Source organism: Amphiura filiformis, chromosome 3, assembly GCF_039555335.1.
Source record: "Amphiura filiformis chromosome 3, Afil_fr2py, whole genome shotgun sequence".
Lineage (NCBI taxonomy): Eukaryota > Metazoa > Echinodermata > Ophiuroidea > Amphilepidida > Amphiuridae > Amphiura > Amphiura filiformis.
In genome coordinates, this window is record NC_092630.1 from 61,767,867 (window position 1) to 61,786,661 (window position 18,795).

Consider the following 18,795-nt stretch of genomic DNA (forward strand, 5'->3'; position numbering starts at 1 on the left):
GCAGGTGGGGAGTAGAAAGATATTGTATTTTATTTACCCTTAGATTTTGACATTTGTATGCATTATGCAAGCATGTGCATTAAGGATTGATAGTCTATCAGTGATGATTGTGCACCATGGGCTAGGAGCCACTTATGGTGGCACTTAGTCTCAGGAAGCTGTAGATACCCTTGACTGGGTTGATAACGGCAGTGCCTGATGCTAGCGCAAGGGCCATCTGAGATAGACTTGCGCCTAGAACAACTGATGTGGGTTGTGGGTAGACTAAGTTGTTTTGGAGAAAATATTTCTTACTGTTCTATTCAGTTAGGTATTGATCGGTTTGTTTTAAGTATTACTTGAAAGAAACTGTTGGTGTAATGTACAAGAAATTTATGATAGATTTATAGTAGTGTGAAGACAGTGCAAACTATGTACCCATACTTCCGACATTTGTAGGCAAGTTGAGCAAGTTCAAAATTTTATTCGCCATTCCAGTTTTCATCCCCTGTTTGGATGACTACCTAACAAAACGTACAACTAAAATAATTTGATTCTATCGTCTCCATTTTAGGAACCCAATGCTAATAGTGTAGCTTGGAACACCCAATATGAGGACATGTTGTGTTTCTCCGGTAATGGAATGCTCAATATCAAAGCCAGCAATTTCCCAGTTCATCAGCAGAAACTTCAAGGATTTGTGGTAGGCTTTGCAGGCTCCAAGATCTTCTGTCTTCATATTTACGCTATGACAACAGTGGAAGTGCCGCAGTCAGCTCCTATGTATCAGTATCTGGAGAGAAAGCAATTCAGGTAAATATTATTTGTTTTTACTGTAAATATGAGCATATAACACATACCACTACAAAATAAGGTCTTGATTATTTTCTACAACTCTGAAACTTCTCACAGACCAGTGGATATTGCAGATCTCCTATCTATCAGTGATGATTTTGCAAACTGGACAGAGAGCTGCTTGTGGCGGTATTCTGTCTCAGGAAGCTGTGTAACCTGTAATAGGGTTGTCTACAGCAATGCCTGATGTAAGCGCAAGGGCCATCTGAGATAGATTGACATGCAAAAAGCCCCATTAACCCTTTGCGTGGTCATCTCAAAACAATGTTATACTTGCAAAGTGTTTAATGTTTGAGCTGTCGCCTTTCATACATTTGCTTTTATGAATAATTCGGGCACATTGCGTAAAGGTATGCAAGAAACTTGTGATAAACTAAAATGGTGTATTGTGCATACGTTTGCAAGGAAAACCTTGTTTTTTTAGTATGATGGTGGAACCATGCAAAGGGTCAATTACTAATGATAGAAGAGTCCAAAACTCACTCCACTTCTGGTCAAGATTTATAGCACTCATGAATATAGTAAATATTATCACATGAACTATCCCATTTTTCCCTCAGTCCCATATCACCAACCAAATCTGCTTTACTTTTCCAAAACTCACTCAGCCCAAAATGTTATTTTCTCATAATGGATCAAAGTGAACTTAGTTATGGTAAACCATGCTTCAATTGTTCAGTAAATTCTGCCTTTTCAAGGCTTGTTCAAGAGTCTTTAAAAAGTTTACAATGTCATATATTTTCATCTTTTGTGTACTATCCCATAGGGATGCTTATCGGGTTGCATGCTTAGGTGTGACTCAGAAGGATTGGTCAGCCTTGGCCCATGAAGCCATTGAAGGGTTAGACTTTGACACAGCCAAGAAGGCTTTCATCAGGGTCAGAGATCTACGCTATCTGGAACTCATTCACAGTATTGAGGTAAATATTCATTCATATTTTATTCATCGATCATACAATGATTACCATTATACATGATACAATATATTTGATAATAATAGCAAATTGCAAGAATAATTAAAAATTTAAACATCTTTCCGAGCTTACCTGGTGATTCAACACAGAAATAAACACAAAAGTATACATTTCACAGTGACTGAATTTTGCTTCTATCAACTTGCGTTTTCTCTTCTTCCACAGGAGCGTAAGAAGCGAGGTGAGTTAAATGACCAGTTGTTTTTGGCTGATGTGTATGCCTACCAAGCCAAGTTTACTGAAGCTGCTAAGCTATACAAGAGAGCCGGTCAAGAGCAGAGAGCAATGAATATGTACACTGATCTGAGAATGTTTGACCATGCCAAGGTAAGAGGATAGGGTCTAATGTTGAGTTACACACTGTGCTGGAAATGGGCTGGCCCTCAGGCCCAATTGCCTGTGAAACTTGGCAAAGGCATGTAAAGTTCGGTTCTACATGACCCTTGAAAATGTTGACTTTTAAAAATAAATGACCATAACATGCTAAATTCTTTCATTGAACTTTTTAAAAATGTATTGTTTAATTTTTATTCCCCTGGCTTTAGCCGTGAAGGGGGCCTTTATCAATTCAATTAATTGACTTGATGTTAAAAAAAAATCGCAGCAATTTATAGTGCGCTACATACAGGCACAATGCCTAGATGTCGATCCACAAGCCTCAGCACACTTTACATGTTGTCGCTGACCAACAGCCTCATATCATCCTTGTAAGAAATAATGCAGTGCAGCAGATTTGAATAAATTAAAATACATTCAATTAAAAATATTAGAAAAATAATCAATGTATTATTTTCTTTAAATAGTTGTGTGCCAAATACCATACATACTGCCAGGGTGGTTGCTTGTGAATACCTGTATCGTGTCTCATGGCCTGCGATTCCCATGATATGTCCTGACACATTTCTGTTGCTCAGCAGCAATTCTATAATAACAATGGTTAAGAGTTGCCAGGATTGTGAAATGTTATGAAGATAATTAAACAATATAATTGTTATTTTGTCACTTCAGGAATTCATTGGTAGCGGAGATCCTCAAGACAAGAAACTACTCATAAGTAAACAGGCCGATTGGGCCAAGAATATCAATGAACCCAGAGCGGCAGCCGAGATGTATATGTCAGCTGGAGAACATCTCAAAGCTATAGAGATTATTGGTGACCATGGATGGGCTGATATGTAAGTAATGAACCTCTGTTAACCCCATGAGAACTACCTGCCGATTGGCCAAAAAGAAGTTTTCATTATCTATAGGACCGATCAGCAACATTGTTAAAATAATTTCACCACACAAAAAAATTGGGGTGAATTATTTGCATAGCTCCAATCTGATTAGTGATTAAAGTGAAGATATCATGTAATTGATAGATCAGAGGCAATGTTAGATCGGCAGGTAGTACTCAGGGGGTTAAGCTGAATTATACTCTTTGCAGGAAAGCGAATCATGTGTATGCTCTGTGTTTACTTTTGTTTTCAGAGCATGGAGCCGATCAATTGATGCCCATCACTTTTGCCAACATAATTGTCGCATTTGCGATTCAAACAAATTTCAACTCCTGATATTGCTTGGCATGTGAATGCATCAACCATCATTGCCTACCAACTGGATCTACTATTTTGATAATTAATTTACTTTTTTTGATCATTAACTTTTAGAGGTGAATTAATTCAAAGATATAATTATTGACAGCATTTTGTAACATTTTGAATATTTTAATTGTCTGCAATTAGACTATGGGACATGGGCATTTATCTTTCACTTCCGTAGTCCACTCTTGGGCAGAACATAAAAACATAACAAATCAAGAGTAAATATATGTCTGAATTAATATCCAAAAAGTTCCCACGTTTTACTTTACTCATTTAGGAGTTATTTGGGGTTAAAAATGTGTTTTTCGTGATTTTTTCCATTTTTGCCAAAAATGTCAAATATTAAAATAGCTGTAACTTTAAAAATAAATTGAGTAGAAATTTCATTTCTATTGTAGATGTTACATGTCATATGGATTTCCAACACTGGTGAATAAAAATGTCATAACACAACTCTAAAATATAAAAAAATGGCAAAAACCATATTTTTGTGCTATTTTGGCCATTTTTGACCTAAAATGTAATTTTGCATGGGAAAAAAAATAAATATATATTTTCTTGATTAAAAAAATATGTCATTATATCAACCTAGTTATTCTGAACAAAAAAGTTAATGATGGTGAATGTCTGTGACCTATAGTTTTTGATCTATGGCCCATTCAAATTCACATATGGACTAAAATAGCATGTTTTTGTCAATTTTTCCAATATTAGGCTGAAAGTGGTACTTTTTTGTAATTTTAACAAAATTTTCAGTGTTTGGAAAGTGGGAACTTCACATATATTATGGATATATTATAGTACTTTCATTTTAAGCTAGTTGTAGATCCACTGGTAGCTCGGTTTCCATGGCAGAAGCAATTATATCGTCAATTTTACTACTTTCAATGCAGCAAAATCATTTTAGTCATCATTTTACTGCATTGAAAGTAGATAAAATTGCTGCTACCACGGTAGTGGGCATACTAGTGGATCTTGAAATAGCTTAACATTAAAGTACATTTTTTTACATGTTCATATTATTAAGTGAAGTTCCCACTTTCCAAAAACTAACAAGTTGGTTAAAATGGCCATAAAGGACCATTTTTGGCGTAATATTGGAAATATTGAACAAAAACATGCTATTTTAGTCCAGATATGAATTTGAAAGGGCCATAGATCAAAAACTATAGGTCACAGACATTCACCATCATTAACTTTTTTGTTCAGAATAACTAGGTTGACATAATGACATATTTTTTAAATCAATAAAATTTATATTTATTTTTTCCCCATGCAAAGATTACATTTTTAGCTCAAAAATGTCCGAAATAGCACAAAAATATGGTTTTTGCCATTTTTTTAAATATTTTAGAGTTGTGCTGTGACATTTTTATTCACCAGTGTTAGACATCCATGTAATATGTAACATCTACAACAGAAATGAAATTTCTACTCAATTTATTTTGAAAGTTACAGCTATTTTAATATTTGACATTTTTTGGGCAAAAACACATTTTTAACCCCAAATAACTCCTAAATTACACAGTAACGCAACAACTTTTGAAAGTGGGAAATGTTATATTATTGATCAGTGATATAATAGCTATATTTTCATGTATAAACCATCCTCTACCCAGAAAGGGAGAACGAAAACTACTTTCTGAAGCACTTAGCAAGCCTTGTCCCATGGTCTAAATTGGTATCGCTGTAAATAGTATAAATGCAAAAGCGATGAGCGATGCATCGCAACATTATGCAATTGTCCATCGCTTTTTAAAATTGATGCATCACAATCGTTCAACGATCTAATGTAAATTCAGCTTAAGACATGTAAATTCAAGGTTGTTTTGGATCCTTGTTTCTAAGAATGCCAACGAGCCTAGCATGACCACTATTGATATAAAATTGGATCGATTGAGCCCATATTTATTGTTTTAACTATGAGTTTAAAATTTTGAAAACTCATAGCAAGACCAACAAATATTGGGCGTAAAGCATCCAAATTTATCATTATCATAATTATGTTTTGGATCTAATATTAATTTTCACACACTTGGATACATCAAAACATAATAATGGATTAAATTATCTTCCTCACCATGCTAAAATTTTCAAATTGAATTAACTTCTACCACTTCCAGTACCAAGCTTAACACAAAATTCTTTTCCCATAGGTTGATAGATGTAGCCAGAAAACTAGACAAAGCAGAGAGAGAACCTCTAGGCAAATGTGCTGAGTATTTCAAGAAGATGGAGCAATATGCGACGCAGCTGAGACATATACCAAGATGGGTGACACCAAGTCACTGGTGATGTTACATGTGGAGTCAAGACATTGGGAGGCAGCATTTACGTTGGTTGAGAGACATCCAGAATTTAAGGTGGGTGAAGCTTTTGTAATATAAAAATCCCAACACAAAGTTGGTGCATACTGTTTGTGCGAACACCTTTTATGCATGCTGTATTAGTGTGTATGTTTTCTAATAATAATACCAGCACTTATATAGCGCTATTACAAATTCAAAGAACAAGAACATAGCACTTTACAAAAAAAGAAAAGAGGAAAACAACAACAAAATATTCTTATAAGGTGAACAAATGAGTCTTTAGCAATGCTGAGAGCCCCACCACCAACCACCCAGTGATTCCAAGGGATGACAAGACGAGTAGTGTCTGCAGCAGATCGTAGACCTGGTCTAGCTGATTGATAAATGGTAATGCAGTCTGTGAGGTATGAAGGAGCCTGATCATTAAGCAACTTGAAAATATACAAAAGAGTCTTGAAGGTGATTATATCTTTAATTGGGAGCCAATAAAGACTAGCGAGTAGAGGAGCTGTAGAATGACGGCGAGCAACTTGAAAGATTGTGCGAGCAGCCCTGTTCAGCAATCTCTGAAGGCGGTGATGTTGCTAGAGTTGCATCCAATTAAGAGCGAGTTGGCATAGTCTAATCTGGACAGAACAAGGGCTCGCATAGCATGCCTGGTTGTGTCCTTGTTGACGAATCTTCTTATACGGGATATGTTCCAAAGAGAAAATATATAAAGCAACATAATGATGTGATATGAGATGACATGTTCATGCTAGAGTAAAAAATCACACCCAGGTTTTTTACTGTGTTGGAAGAACGAATGATGTCAGATCCAATGTGGATTTCAGTGTCCTGTAATCTGTTCATATTGTGTTGAGAGGCGGCAATAAAGAACTCTGCCTTGGATTGATTTAACTTCAACTTATTGCTGTTCATCCATCAGTGTATTTCGTCAACACAAGAAGTTAGCTTAAATAAAGCGCAAGCACTATCACCAGGTATTGTGGGATTAAAACAAACATACAATTGGATGTCATCGGCATAAATATGAAACTGGATGCCAAATTGACGAATGATGTTGGCAACAGGTTGAGAATACATTGTGAATATCTTAGGGCCGATTATAGAGCCCTGAGGTACTCCAAACTTGAGATAGTGCCTTTCAGACATATTACCACTAACACATACTTGAAAATTGCAATCAGTCGTAAGATTGAAACCACTCGAGTGATGTGCCTTTGATGCCAAAGTCACATTCAAGTCTGTTAAAACAAAATTGTGTGATCAATGGTATCAAAGGCAGCAGAAAGATCGAGCATAAATCGAGCATAAGAAAACAGTTTGGTTCTCATCAATGGCTGTCATGATGTCGTTTTTGACAACGAGCAAAGCAGTCTCTGTGCTATATGCTTACATTTGTAAGCAGACTGCAAACTTTCGTCCAGACCGTTACTTTCAATGCGCTCATTGATCTAAGATATGGCTACCTTCTCAATCACTTTACCAATATAGTTGATGTTTGAGACTGGCCTATAATTGTTAAGGTTGTTCCAGTCTAAAGAAGATTTCTTTAGTATAGGCGTCACAATAGCTTGTTTCAACTCACTTGGGAAAACACCACATTGAAGGGATGTATTTACAATATCAGCGATATAAGGTAAAACAACATTGATCTTGGTTTTTAGTAACCAAGCATTCATGTGCCTTGCTTAAACGTGTGCAAAAAAAGTCGTAAAAATATACCTTTTTTCCCATGGAGAACTTGTTTTGATAGTAAGATGGCAGGTTGATGTAAATGGTCAAAAGTCAAAGTAAAGGATTAAGCAATGGGCTTTTGTAGCTGAATCCCGGTGTTACTTACAAATTGTTAACTAAGATATTTGGAAGCATTTTGTTATGTTTGTGGAAAGCTGGCATTAGAAATGAAGCCAATTAAAAGTTACATTTGATTCGAAAAATGTTTGCCAAATATAGTTGAATCCTACTTAATGTTCTAGTCAAGATGCATTGGTAATTGTTATTCAGATACTGTAATTTAAACCAAGTTAATTTACAATTGTTGTTGTATTTGTGTCATTGTTTGGTAGGATGATGTGTATGTGCCATATGCCCAGTGGCTTGCAGAGAATGACAGGTTTGAAGAAGCACAGAAAGCATTCCACAAAGCAGGTAGACAAGACGATGCAGTGAAAGTATTGGAGCAGCTGACCCACAATGCAGTGAAGGAGAGTCGATTTAATGATGCTGGCTATTATTTCTGGATGTTGTCCATGCAATGCTTGGAGATTGCTGGAGGTGAGTGAGAGGTTTGAATTGTGTTAACCGCATGAGAACTACCTGCCGATTGGCCAAAATGAATATTGTGTCCAATTATGAACCAATCAAGGAGGGTATTAATAAGATCATCTGCAAATGCAACCATAAATAGTTTAAAGCCTAGTCATAATTGGCAATTGAAATGAGCATTTCAAGTTATCAACCAATCAGAAATGCTGTTAGATGACCAAAAGTGTCCAGGGGGTTAATATAGGAGCTTATTTTAATAAAATTAAGTGGCTGTAGATTAATTAAATAAGACATATTTTGATGACACATTTTGTGTATTTGTCAAATTAAGATTTGAGTGGTTGTTATACCACTAATGTTTGTTTCACATGGACCAAACTCTGGAAGAAGACTTTTTTGGAATCACAATTGTATGTAGCATTCTCTTGGTTGGGCTGAGGTCACACAAAGGAGAAAGCAACCAACAAATGTGTACCCATGTCCAGTCTTGCTGTGCTCCTCTTTGTCAAGCTGGTTAATATGCACACATCTGAAATTTTGTGCATTTGATATCACACTTTTGCACCACATTTTTAATGTTGTACAGCAAAAGGCAAATTTTGGGTGCAAACTGCACTGTGATAGAGCTTATTTCAAACGCTAAGCTAAGTATATGTATATCTCACTTTCCTCCAAGCTTTCAAAATTGCGAATAGAATTTACAAATATTGTTCTGAAAAATAGGTTCATATAATTTATTATGGTAGATACTAATTTAAAATGTGATGTTGAAGTGATGTTTTTGAATTTTGTAATGTGGAAATCTCATCCATTTCAAAACATATTCTTGAAAAATATTTTGATTTTCATTCTCATACCAACTGATAACAAAACAAAAATTCAACCAGACACTGATGCTGCAGCAGAGTACCTGAAAACAGGTGGGTAAACTTAATATATATATCTGATAGTGCAAGATTCATTTACATGTATGTCATCCTCACCAAGGTACCGATGCAATATTTGCATTTTCTTTTAACTTTCAGGAGATGATTCTAAACAAGCACCAATGTTAGAGAAGTTCCATGAGTACCAATCGAAAGCTGAGATGTACTATGTTTATCACTCAATACAACGTTACACAGATGAGCCATTCACATCGCATCTACCTGAGTCTCTATTTAACATGGCACGCTACTTGTGGCATGCAATACTCAAAGATATACCACATGGCATCAGCAAAGTGTATCCTTTCTGAATTGAAATGGAAATAGGTGTAGATAATGGGGGTGGGTTGGGGTTTAAAACCTCTCCTATGAACTTGAAAATGTTAACCAGTTGACAATGATGCGATACTACAGAAAATATCTTACAGTATTCAGCAAATACCTTCAACAGTTAGTGGGTTTTTAGCGGGTTTGCAGTCGGACAAGTTTAGAACTGTCGGTTCTTAACCTTGTCCGACGTTCTAACCTTGTCTGACAGTTTTAAACTTGTCCGATGGCGAACCCGCTAAAAACCCACTAATTGTAAATTCCCGTCGTAAAGCCTATCCCACACCTTCAATAGTGTTGGTCTGTTCTTTCTGATTATTGCGTAAAGAGAACTAGGTCACATGATGCTATGCAGCTTGACCAGCGATTTGATGATGACGTGATTCAATTGGCCAATCAGACCGTTTATCCATGCCATCAGCAGTGCCAAGTCGATAAGACTGCTGAAGAACCTTGCTGAAAACTATAGTCTCCTATGAGCTCCACCCATGTATATTTTCATGCTGCTGGGAGATATTCAAAGTACCGCTAATGAAAGTCAGTTTCCTGTTACATTCTTTTTTCTGATTGAGTTATGAGTAGGTGACTTTTTCATTATTCATTATTTTAGTAGAGTGTCCAAACCAGCATGTGGTAAAGGATAGCAGAAGTGCAACGCTAGCCACAAACAATGTCATGATGTCAGTTGAGTGTATTATACCCCTATATATCCATAAAAAGATGCTTAAAATATATTTTTCTTGATGTGGAGTAGTTTCAGATAGTTTTTGTTTCTCTAAAACTATCAAATAATGAATTATTTTATCAGCAATTTTCCGTGACCGGGTCAGGTAACAGGAAACTGGGAATCGACTTGCATTAGCCTTATGGTTATGATTAGGGTTAGTGTTTGGACTTAGGGTTAATGTAACGTTTGGGTGCAGATGGTATTCTATAGTTATTCCTTAGAAGCCTGGTAACTGATTTTATTTCATGCATTTTATTGCTTTGTGGAACAGGATGTTGATATTATTTTGGGTACACAGTTTTATTGCCCACAACTTATATTAGTGTTCTTTGTGGTTTGTAAGATAAATGAGAGGGGTTTAACAGTAACAAGAAAATGTTAGATTATCTGTAATTATGATATTTCGAAGTATTGTATATTGAACCTGTTTTGTTATATATACCTACTTTGAGCATTGAATTGTTTGGTTATATATATTTACTTTAAACATTAAATGGTACATAATTATGTGCATTAGTCAAAATATCAAGTTCCTAAACCTTTCATGGATGGAATAAGCATACAGGCATTGTTTAATCTTTAACTACTACTTCTCAGCAATACGTTATATGCTCTAGCCAAGCAGAGTCGCAACCTTAGTGCTTTCAAACTAGCAAGATTTGCCTTTGAGAAGCTGCAGTCACTGCGGATACCACCGAGATTTCAGGAGTCTATTGATTTGGGAAGTATCACCATCAGATCAAAGCCTTTCCATGATGCAGAGGTAATTAATTGACATGAAACCAATATAGATAGTCTCATGTGAATTTAAAACACCTTTCTGCAAAACCTTACTAAAATCGCACCATGTTATTAGCAGATAGAGTTGAGAATATTTTGGCCTATGAATTTGAATGTCAGAATTTACCTTTAACAATATTTCGGATAAAACATCAAACTAGTTGAAAGTATATTTAGACATGCAACCGTATTTTGTGTTTGATTTTGATAATTCATCTTGGTTGTATTTTGAAATACAATGAGATACAGGCAGATCTCAAAAGGTTTTTTTTTGTTTAGAGCAGGTGTGCACAACAGATGGTTTGATCCATTGATCCAGCCCATGATTTAAATCCAGCCTGCCTACCATTATTGTGAATTTAGAATGATGATGTGTTTAGAATTGAATATCTGAGTGGAAGAAGGGCCCAACTCCATCAAAACTGTTTTTGAGATATTAAGGAAAATCTTAACACATGAATATACAATATTACATACATTCAAAATTATATATCATGTTTCCATGGCAACGGTACAGGTCTTAATACAAGCTGGAGTTGGGCCCTTCTTCCACTAATATACTGTAAGTGCCACTTCCGTAACCAGATGTGTTATAAAAAGCTACAGAAATTTGATAATTATCCATTAGTTGCACATGTGATATGTTAGCAAGAAAGTTTATTGTAGTGAAAAGCAGTTTTCATGGATGAACAAAATTCCACTTTAACTCAATATTTGTGGAAGAAGGGCCCAACTCCATGGAGTTGGGCCTTTCTTCCGTGAAAACAATGATTAAGTGTACGTGGAAGACTATTTAGAGAGTGGATTTTGGCTCATCTTTCACACACAAGGAAGAACTGTCTGCTGGCAATAAAATGCTGGGTCTAACTCATTTTTGTAAAAAATTGGAGTTGGGCCCTTCTTCCACTCAGGTATTCAATTGTGTACCCCTGTAGTGAGTTTCCAACCCTAACCAAAGTTTCTATATGGTAATAATGGACAGTAACAATATAACCCCAGTAGTATTGTAAACAAGTGATTTATTGGTATCATGTTTATATTTTTCCTCATTTAGGATGTTCTTCCTATGTGCTATCGTTGTTCTACTACCAATCCTCTATTGAATAACCAAGGCAACAGGTGCATAAATTGTGCACAACCATTTGTACATTCATTCTCATCATTTGGTAAGTTGACAGTGTTGTCATGATGCTGTGGATATAATAAATGCTGACATTTATACAGCGCCTTTCACATGTATCAAAGCACTTCACATTTATTCCCCTGTTGTTAGAATATGTTACAATGCCCAAGGCATGCTCATACCCTTTTGGCGCTCAGTGGACAGTATTCCTAACAGCTCCCCATTTCACCCTGGGTAGAGAGAGGCAGGTTAGGTAAAGCACCTTGCCCAAGTGCACAACACAATAGCACCACCGGGGCTTGAACTTGCAAACCTCCGATTGCGAGGTAGAGCCTGTACCGGCACGGTGGCGCAGCGGTACAAGCCCCACAGTGGCGCAGCAGTACAGGCTGCGATACTGGCCGCGGTTTAGGAGTTTGTTGACAATACCAATAATATTATTATATGTTCTGCATATAAAAGCTAAGAGTGTCTTTTCTTGGTCCTAGCTGCAGGGAAATATTTTGTTGGGTTAAGTAACACCACATAGTTTGATTTCCTCCCAAGAAGAGGCTAGCTAAGAGGAGAGCTTTTTTACTTGTAATAAATAAAGCTAAACCAAAATGTTATAATCTTTGCTGGTTTTCATATTTTCCTACAGATGTTCTACCTTTAGTAGAATTTATCCTTGAAGATGGCATAGCGGATGATGAAGCATGTCATCTCATTAATATGGAGCCTCCTAGGAAGAAAGGTAGAGGAGGAGGATGGAAGGAGGCTGCTGGTGATCAGGTGCAGACACTCAGAATGGATGAGTTCAAGAAGAGGCAGAGGATAGCGATCCATTCACAGCTAGGCTACTTAGCTTTGAGGTAAATGGTACTTAGGTCTGCATGTGATTATTTGGATTACTAACTTGCATCTGTTGGAAATAATGTATGAATAAATGTTATGATAATAATAAGATACAAAGCACAGAAATGGGTCCATCAACATTAGTAAATTTGTATGACATAAATTTATTGCACTGAAATATTAATAAATTTATTGGTGAACAAGAAACATAGCTAATGTCACATTGCAGTAAATATTTGTTTGTGTATAATAATTACATCAAACACCACTTGGTCCTCTATGGTAGCTATATCAACAGGGTTTCTAAACTTTTATGGAACCTGGCCCTAGTTTCTGAAGTCTGACCTTTCATGACCCTGGGACTGTCTTTTGAAAATAAGGTTAAGAGCTGTAGAATGCTCTTCTGGTCTCTTCAAGAAGAGCTTTAGAAGAGCTGTTTGCACCTGTGGCCATTAAAGTGTGACGAATTTAGCGGGTCAGCAAGAGGAACTATCAATCACTCTGGCAAATGCAACTAAAGAGGAGTTATAGAGGAGTGACGTCGACTGCTCGCTCCTCTCAAAAGGCAGTCCCTGCAAGATTCTGTTTGGTTTTTGATAAATCATACAAAGTCTTGAAACCCCAATTTTGGAGCAAGCAGGTTGGGAACCTTTGCTGTGGAATTATTTTAACGATTCACCACATTTTTTTTTTTGTTTGTTGTTGTTTTTTTGCTCATCAAACAGCAAGGAGGCAATGAATTCACACCAGTTGTCGTTAGTAGGCCTGTTCTTGAAGCTATGGATCGTAGTCATGTGATCATCAAGAAATGGGCTAAACCACTACATTATCAATACTTCAAGTCTCTGATGCCTGATGTTACAGCCACCTTGTGCCAATCATGCAATCAGGTAAGTCATGTGATCAGTAAGTCATGTGATCATCAAGAAATGGGCTAAACCACTACATTATCAATACTTCAAGTCATGATTTGCATTCATACTGCCCTACAGACCTGAAACTTTTTCTCCCAAACTATTAATAATATATTGGATTTTCAATGAAAGAAAGGAAGAAAAAAAAGAAAGAAAGAAAGAAAGAAAGAAAGAGAAAAGAAAGAATGAAAGAAAGAAAGAGAAAAAGACAGAAAGAGAAAAAGAAAGAAAGGAAAGAAATAAAGAAGAAAGAAAGAGAGAAAGAAAGAAAGAAAAGAAATAACATAGAAAGGAAGAAAGAAAGAAAGAATGAAAAGAAAGAAAGAAAGAAAGAGAGAGAGAAAAAGAAAGAAAGAAAAAATTGAAAGAAAGAAAATTGAAAGGAAGAAAGAAATATAGGAAAGAAAATAATGAAGGAAGGAAAAAAAGGAAGAAAGCAAGGCAAAAACGAAAATGAATGTTTAGGAAGGAATCAAGGCTGTCACACAACAACAAACTGTCAAACCCAGTCTATAAATCCAGACACATATTATAATGACCATCTACCTTGCTCCCTCAGACCCAGGCAATGAATTACTCTTGTCCCTAGATCAACTCTTGTCAAAGGTAAAGGAATTGGAGTTGGAGACAAGTTTGAGACCAAGACATGGCTATTAAGAGCATACCTCTTAGCATGCTAAGAGTGCAATCCAAACCATTTCTGCAGTAAGCTATTCCAGTTGAAATCCATTTACCCCCTGTGGAAGACATGACCATAATCTCCCACACAGGGAGTGTAAATTTCTAATGGAGTTCCCTGAGTGGGTTACTCCATTTGAATCAACATCCCCTGTGTGGGAAATTATTAAAGGACATGTCTTCTTTAAGGGGTGTAGGGATTTCAACTGGAATATCACATTACCTATGGATGCAACTTTATAGCAAATTGTGCACATCTGAGGTTATTTGATTATACAGTGGACATTGACTTTGAATTGGACCTTCACCTTATTACAAGCAGTATTTTTGTGGAGTTACATTTTCACATACACATGTAATAAGATCAGGGATCAGATAGCAACGTTTGCATAGTAATTAGTATTTTTTGTTTGTGGGATCGGACATGAGAGAACATCAGACACATCAAATTGCATTTTGAATATGAGGAATATCCTTCTGATATCAAATTTTTTGATTTTTTGAAATTCATGATATAATACAAATTTTATGGCAAATTATTAAATATTGATATTTCTGATATTTAACAGTCCTCAAAGTAAACTTTATAACCTAATCATATGTACTTATGTAACTGGGAAGAAAAGCCATCCGTCATTTGCAAATTTTGACCTTTTCGTATTAAAAACATACATTTTTCCCCAAAAATATCTAACAATTATAGGTCTTTTTGGGAAAAAATTATTTAATAATTTTGGAAAAAACTGATATTAGAAAAACATTCCTCGTATTCAGAATGCAATTTGGTGTGTCTGATGTGCTCTCAGGTGTCACAAAAATACTGCGCAAACGTTGCTATCCGATTCCTTAAACACCTATTAATTTGATTGCTCTTGTGAATTTTATCAAACAATTAATAAATCGTGTAGCATCACCTCAATAAAAACAATTAACTTTTATATATAAGGGGATGTATGAGTGATATTGCAATATAATCTCCCTCTTGTCTGGAGGCTGATTGCTAGATTGGCTAGCTAATAATGCTGCCATCCTTGGTTAGATTACATAATTGATTTTTGATGACAGTGTTTGTCAGAGATAATTAATTAAGGTGATAGATCATTAGCTCAAGGGCATTGTTAATCTTTTGGATGTAATTTGAAGTAGAAAGTGCACTTGCGAGGTTATTTTATTGTAAAGGGAAGACTGACTATGAATAGGACCTTCACCTGATGAACAATATGTTTCTGTGTAATTATATTTTTACGTAATGTGTATGTATACATACATACACCCCATCCCCTCCACAGACACTAGTGTTCACTCTCAGGTGAAAATAATGTCACAATTTTGTTGACTTAAAATTGTGTGCAAGACAATTGTCATTCTCAAGGAAAATTTGACATTTGCACCCAAATAGGAACATTTAGAGAAAAACTATATCATTTGGTGCACCAAAATCCTAGATGAGTGTGAATTCTGAATCATGTATATCCACACACGTGCACCCCTGCCCCTCACATCCATGTTGGAGTGTGTGTAAAGTTACCAATCTCTGGATTGCATAAATTTATACTACTTAGTGCAGCTGTGTTCAATCCCATTTCATATACTAGTTATGAAATGGGATTGAACACATCTGCACTAGAAATTTGTTTAAAAAAATGAATATTCAGAATTTATTCCCAAAAAGGTCACTCCATTAAATTAAAATCAACTATTATTAAAAACTACATTGTCACATTTTACTAAAACTTGTCAAATTTGGGCTAATATTTTGTGGAAGTATTCAAAACAAGGAAGTGACAAGACAAGATCAAGTAAAATAAATCCAACAGAAACTTATTGACTTCCTCATACTATTTTCTTTACTGCAGGTGTTCCACACGGATGAGTTTGAGTTACTCGCCTTACAGAACGGTCACTGTCCTTTCTGTAGACAGTCTGCGGGAGATTCATAGCATTATGATGCATGGGATATGAAGATTGGTAGCTAGCCTACAATGCAGGCACGTTTGAGTTGACTAGGGTCTACTGTAAAAGTGGCAATTTTCGTGCAGGTAATTGTTCACGGTTTGTCGATTTTGAACTGGTTAAGTTGTTTTTTATATTTACAATTCTTAAGCTTGCTTACAGTGACCTATACACAAAAGCAATATGTTTGTGTATTGTTATTTTTGCAGTAGTGGCTTGGAACACAAAAATTGCAAAAATAAATGTAGCGTGAAAATTTCCACTTTTTACAGTATTTGTGTTGTATTCTGATCCAAAAAGTGCAATGGCGACAGTTGTGACATTGAGATACAGGCAGATTTAGGAGCAATAATATACACTAGAAACTTGGTGTACAAGTTTGACAGTTTGTGGCAGACGGAGAAGAATGGCAGTTGGTTACATTTTTTGAGCGTGCACAGTGTAAACACAATCGTAACAACAGACCGATAATCTGATTGGTTGATTATGTTGGTCGGTGCAGATTGGTGCGCTTGAAGGGAACACAAAACTCTGTGTATGTCGCTCATTAACTGGGCACTCACGTCAATTTGGTCAAGGGGCTGCCGTTTTTCTCTGAAACCAAGTGTAAAACTCACAACTTTGTAACCAAGTATGCTAGGGATGTAATAATTACAGCAGGGGAAGGGGGTGGGTTAATTTCCAAAATTTAGATCTCTCCCTCTCCCCCCCCCCCAAAAAAAAAGATTCACTCCCTCAAAAAATGTACTTAGTGTTGGGGGCTATTTTGAACAGTTCAACACGAAAAAGGTGATCCTTTTGTTAAATTTTCTTATTTGGCCCTTCTTGGACATATGATCCTGTTTTAGCCTGAAAAGTGGATGTTTTTGTGATGGATTATTTGAGTGTTGTGTGGCTACAATCTGGTGTGTATGGGCCTGTGTGCAAGTTGATGATACATATAGTAACTCAAATGCCTCCATTGGTGTGGTTTGATCAGATTGTGGCACATTTATATTTAGCATTCCTTATGGTATCACCTTGATGGTAACAGTGTATTTTTGAAGGAAACTAGGGCATAATTCTGGTATACCCTTCGTGCTGTACATTTAACGGAATAAAGCACATTATGTGGAGGGTATTCTAGAGTTACGCTGGAAAGGTGTCAAGATTTCAAGATATGAAGAGAGCTATCCTGTTCCCCGTGGGATGTGTTTCAGCTTTGCTTTACGCTTTGATTCTTATCCTTCACTTGCGTAAATACTGCTTAATGATCATTACATTGTGTGGTAGAAATTTGTATGTTTTCAAGTATTATTTAAGCAAAATTACCAAAACTATAAAAATATGGCCTGAAGGCTCTGACAAGCCATATAGGTACAGTGTAACAAAGCATGCACCTTGACACACTTTCCATTGTATGAACTGTTTATAAAATGTGGAACTTTGATATATGCATACAACAATTATTGTATATTTACATGCAGGGTATAGTTTCATAAGCTCTAATGGTTGCTCTTTTTAAACTGTTTATAATAGTGCATTCACCTTGACAGACAATGTATTCCCTGTATGCATAACCTGCAACTTAATTTATTGGTTCATTTAGTTGGCTTGGGAAAATGATCTGATATGTAAGCCTAGATTTTACCAAAACAATTGATATATATTATTGCAATGATATTTCACTAAAATTTCATTAGGTCTCAAAATTTTGGGCAGTTATGCTGTAAAGCATATTATTTTTCATGGCTTTGAAATTTTGGTGATATATATTTCCTTTAAGACAGACATGAATTTTCAGGCTTTTGCCTAAATTCATGCAGTTTTGTTGTCCAAATGTTCATTTGTTGTCCACATGTACACGTTTTTTTTTTTTTTTTCAGCCTGTTTTGGGCCTTTTAAGGCCAAATTCACACACTTTTTGAGGCAGTTATCAAAAAAGTCATTCTCATGCCTGTTAAAAAGGATGTCATGCATAAAGTTTGCAAATGTGCAATCCTGATCAGTTGTTCACAAAAAATTCATACATGACATTGAATAAAACTTTAAGCGGCTTTGAAGTTTACACCATTTTTCAAAAGTATTTGGCAAATACCAAACAGTTGCTTGTTGGAAAGGCAATTTGGATAAAAGTGTGAATTGAAATTTTTATATAAATTATTGAATAGATTCCAAAAATGAAGCAATAAAAAAGAAGTAATCAGTGAAATATTTGAGTCATTTTCAAAATGTAGAGTACTATAGGGTTACTAAGTACTTGTACTCAAATTGATCATTATTGTAGAATTATTAAGAAAATATGTACAGTTGACCAATTATTTGCTTTCATATCAATATTGAATATAGCTTGCATCATTTTATATTCAGTGTAGATAATGTACATATGATGTACAATGTGTGTGTGATGTGTATATATTTCAAAATTTATGTACCGTATTGGTCCGAGTATAGTCCCATGTTCGAGTATAATCCCACCCCCCATTTTTCGAAAAATTTCAGAAATTGTAAAAAAAAAAAAAAAATTTCAAGATATTTTGTATTTTTAATATGAAAATTGATAATTGAATTTGAATGCAT

At 35.7% G+C, this 18,795-nt stretch overlaps 1 protein-coding gene across 1 annotated transcript in view; it reads left to right on the forward strand.

The window, feature by feature from the left end:
* The window catches only part of LOC140148890 (intraflagellar transport protein 122 homolog), a 51,269-nt gene extending 32,869 nt beyond the window's left edge, over positions 1-18,400 (forward strand). The window contains 14 exon segments of the mRNA XM_072170988.1: positions 554-792; positions 1,601-1,754; positions 1,974-2,135; positions 2,817-2,983; positions 5,551-5,639; positions 5,642-5,757; positions 7,776-7,983; positions 9,000-9,198; positions 10,552-10,717; positions 11,789-11,900; positions 12,498-12,650; positions 12,653-12,708; positions 13,417-13,581; positions 16,140-18,400. Coding sequence (XP_072027089.1) covers positions 554-792; positions 1,601-1,754; positions 1,974-2,135; positions 2,817-2,983; positions 5,551-5,639; positions 5,642-5,757; positions 7,776-7,983; positions 9,000-9,198; positions 10,552-10,717; positions 11,789-11,900; positions 12,498-12,650; positions 12,653-12,708; positions 13,417-13,581; positions 16,140-16,223 — 2,070 coding nt within the window. The 3' untranslated portion in view covers positions 16,224-18,400.
* The last annotated feature ends 395 nt before the right edge of the window (positions 18,401-18,795 follow it).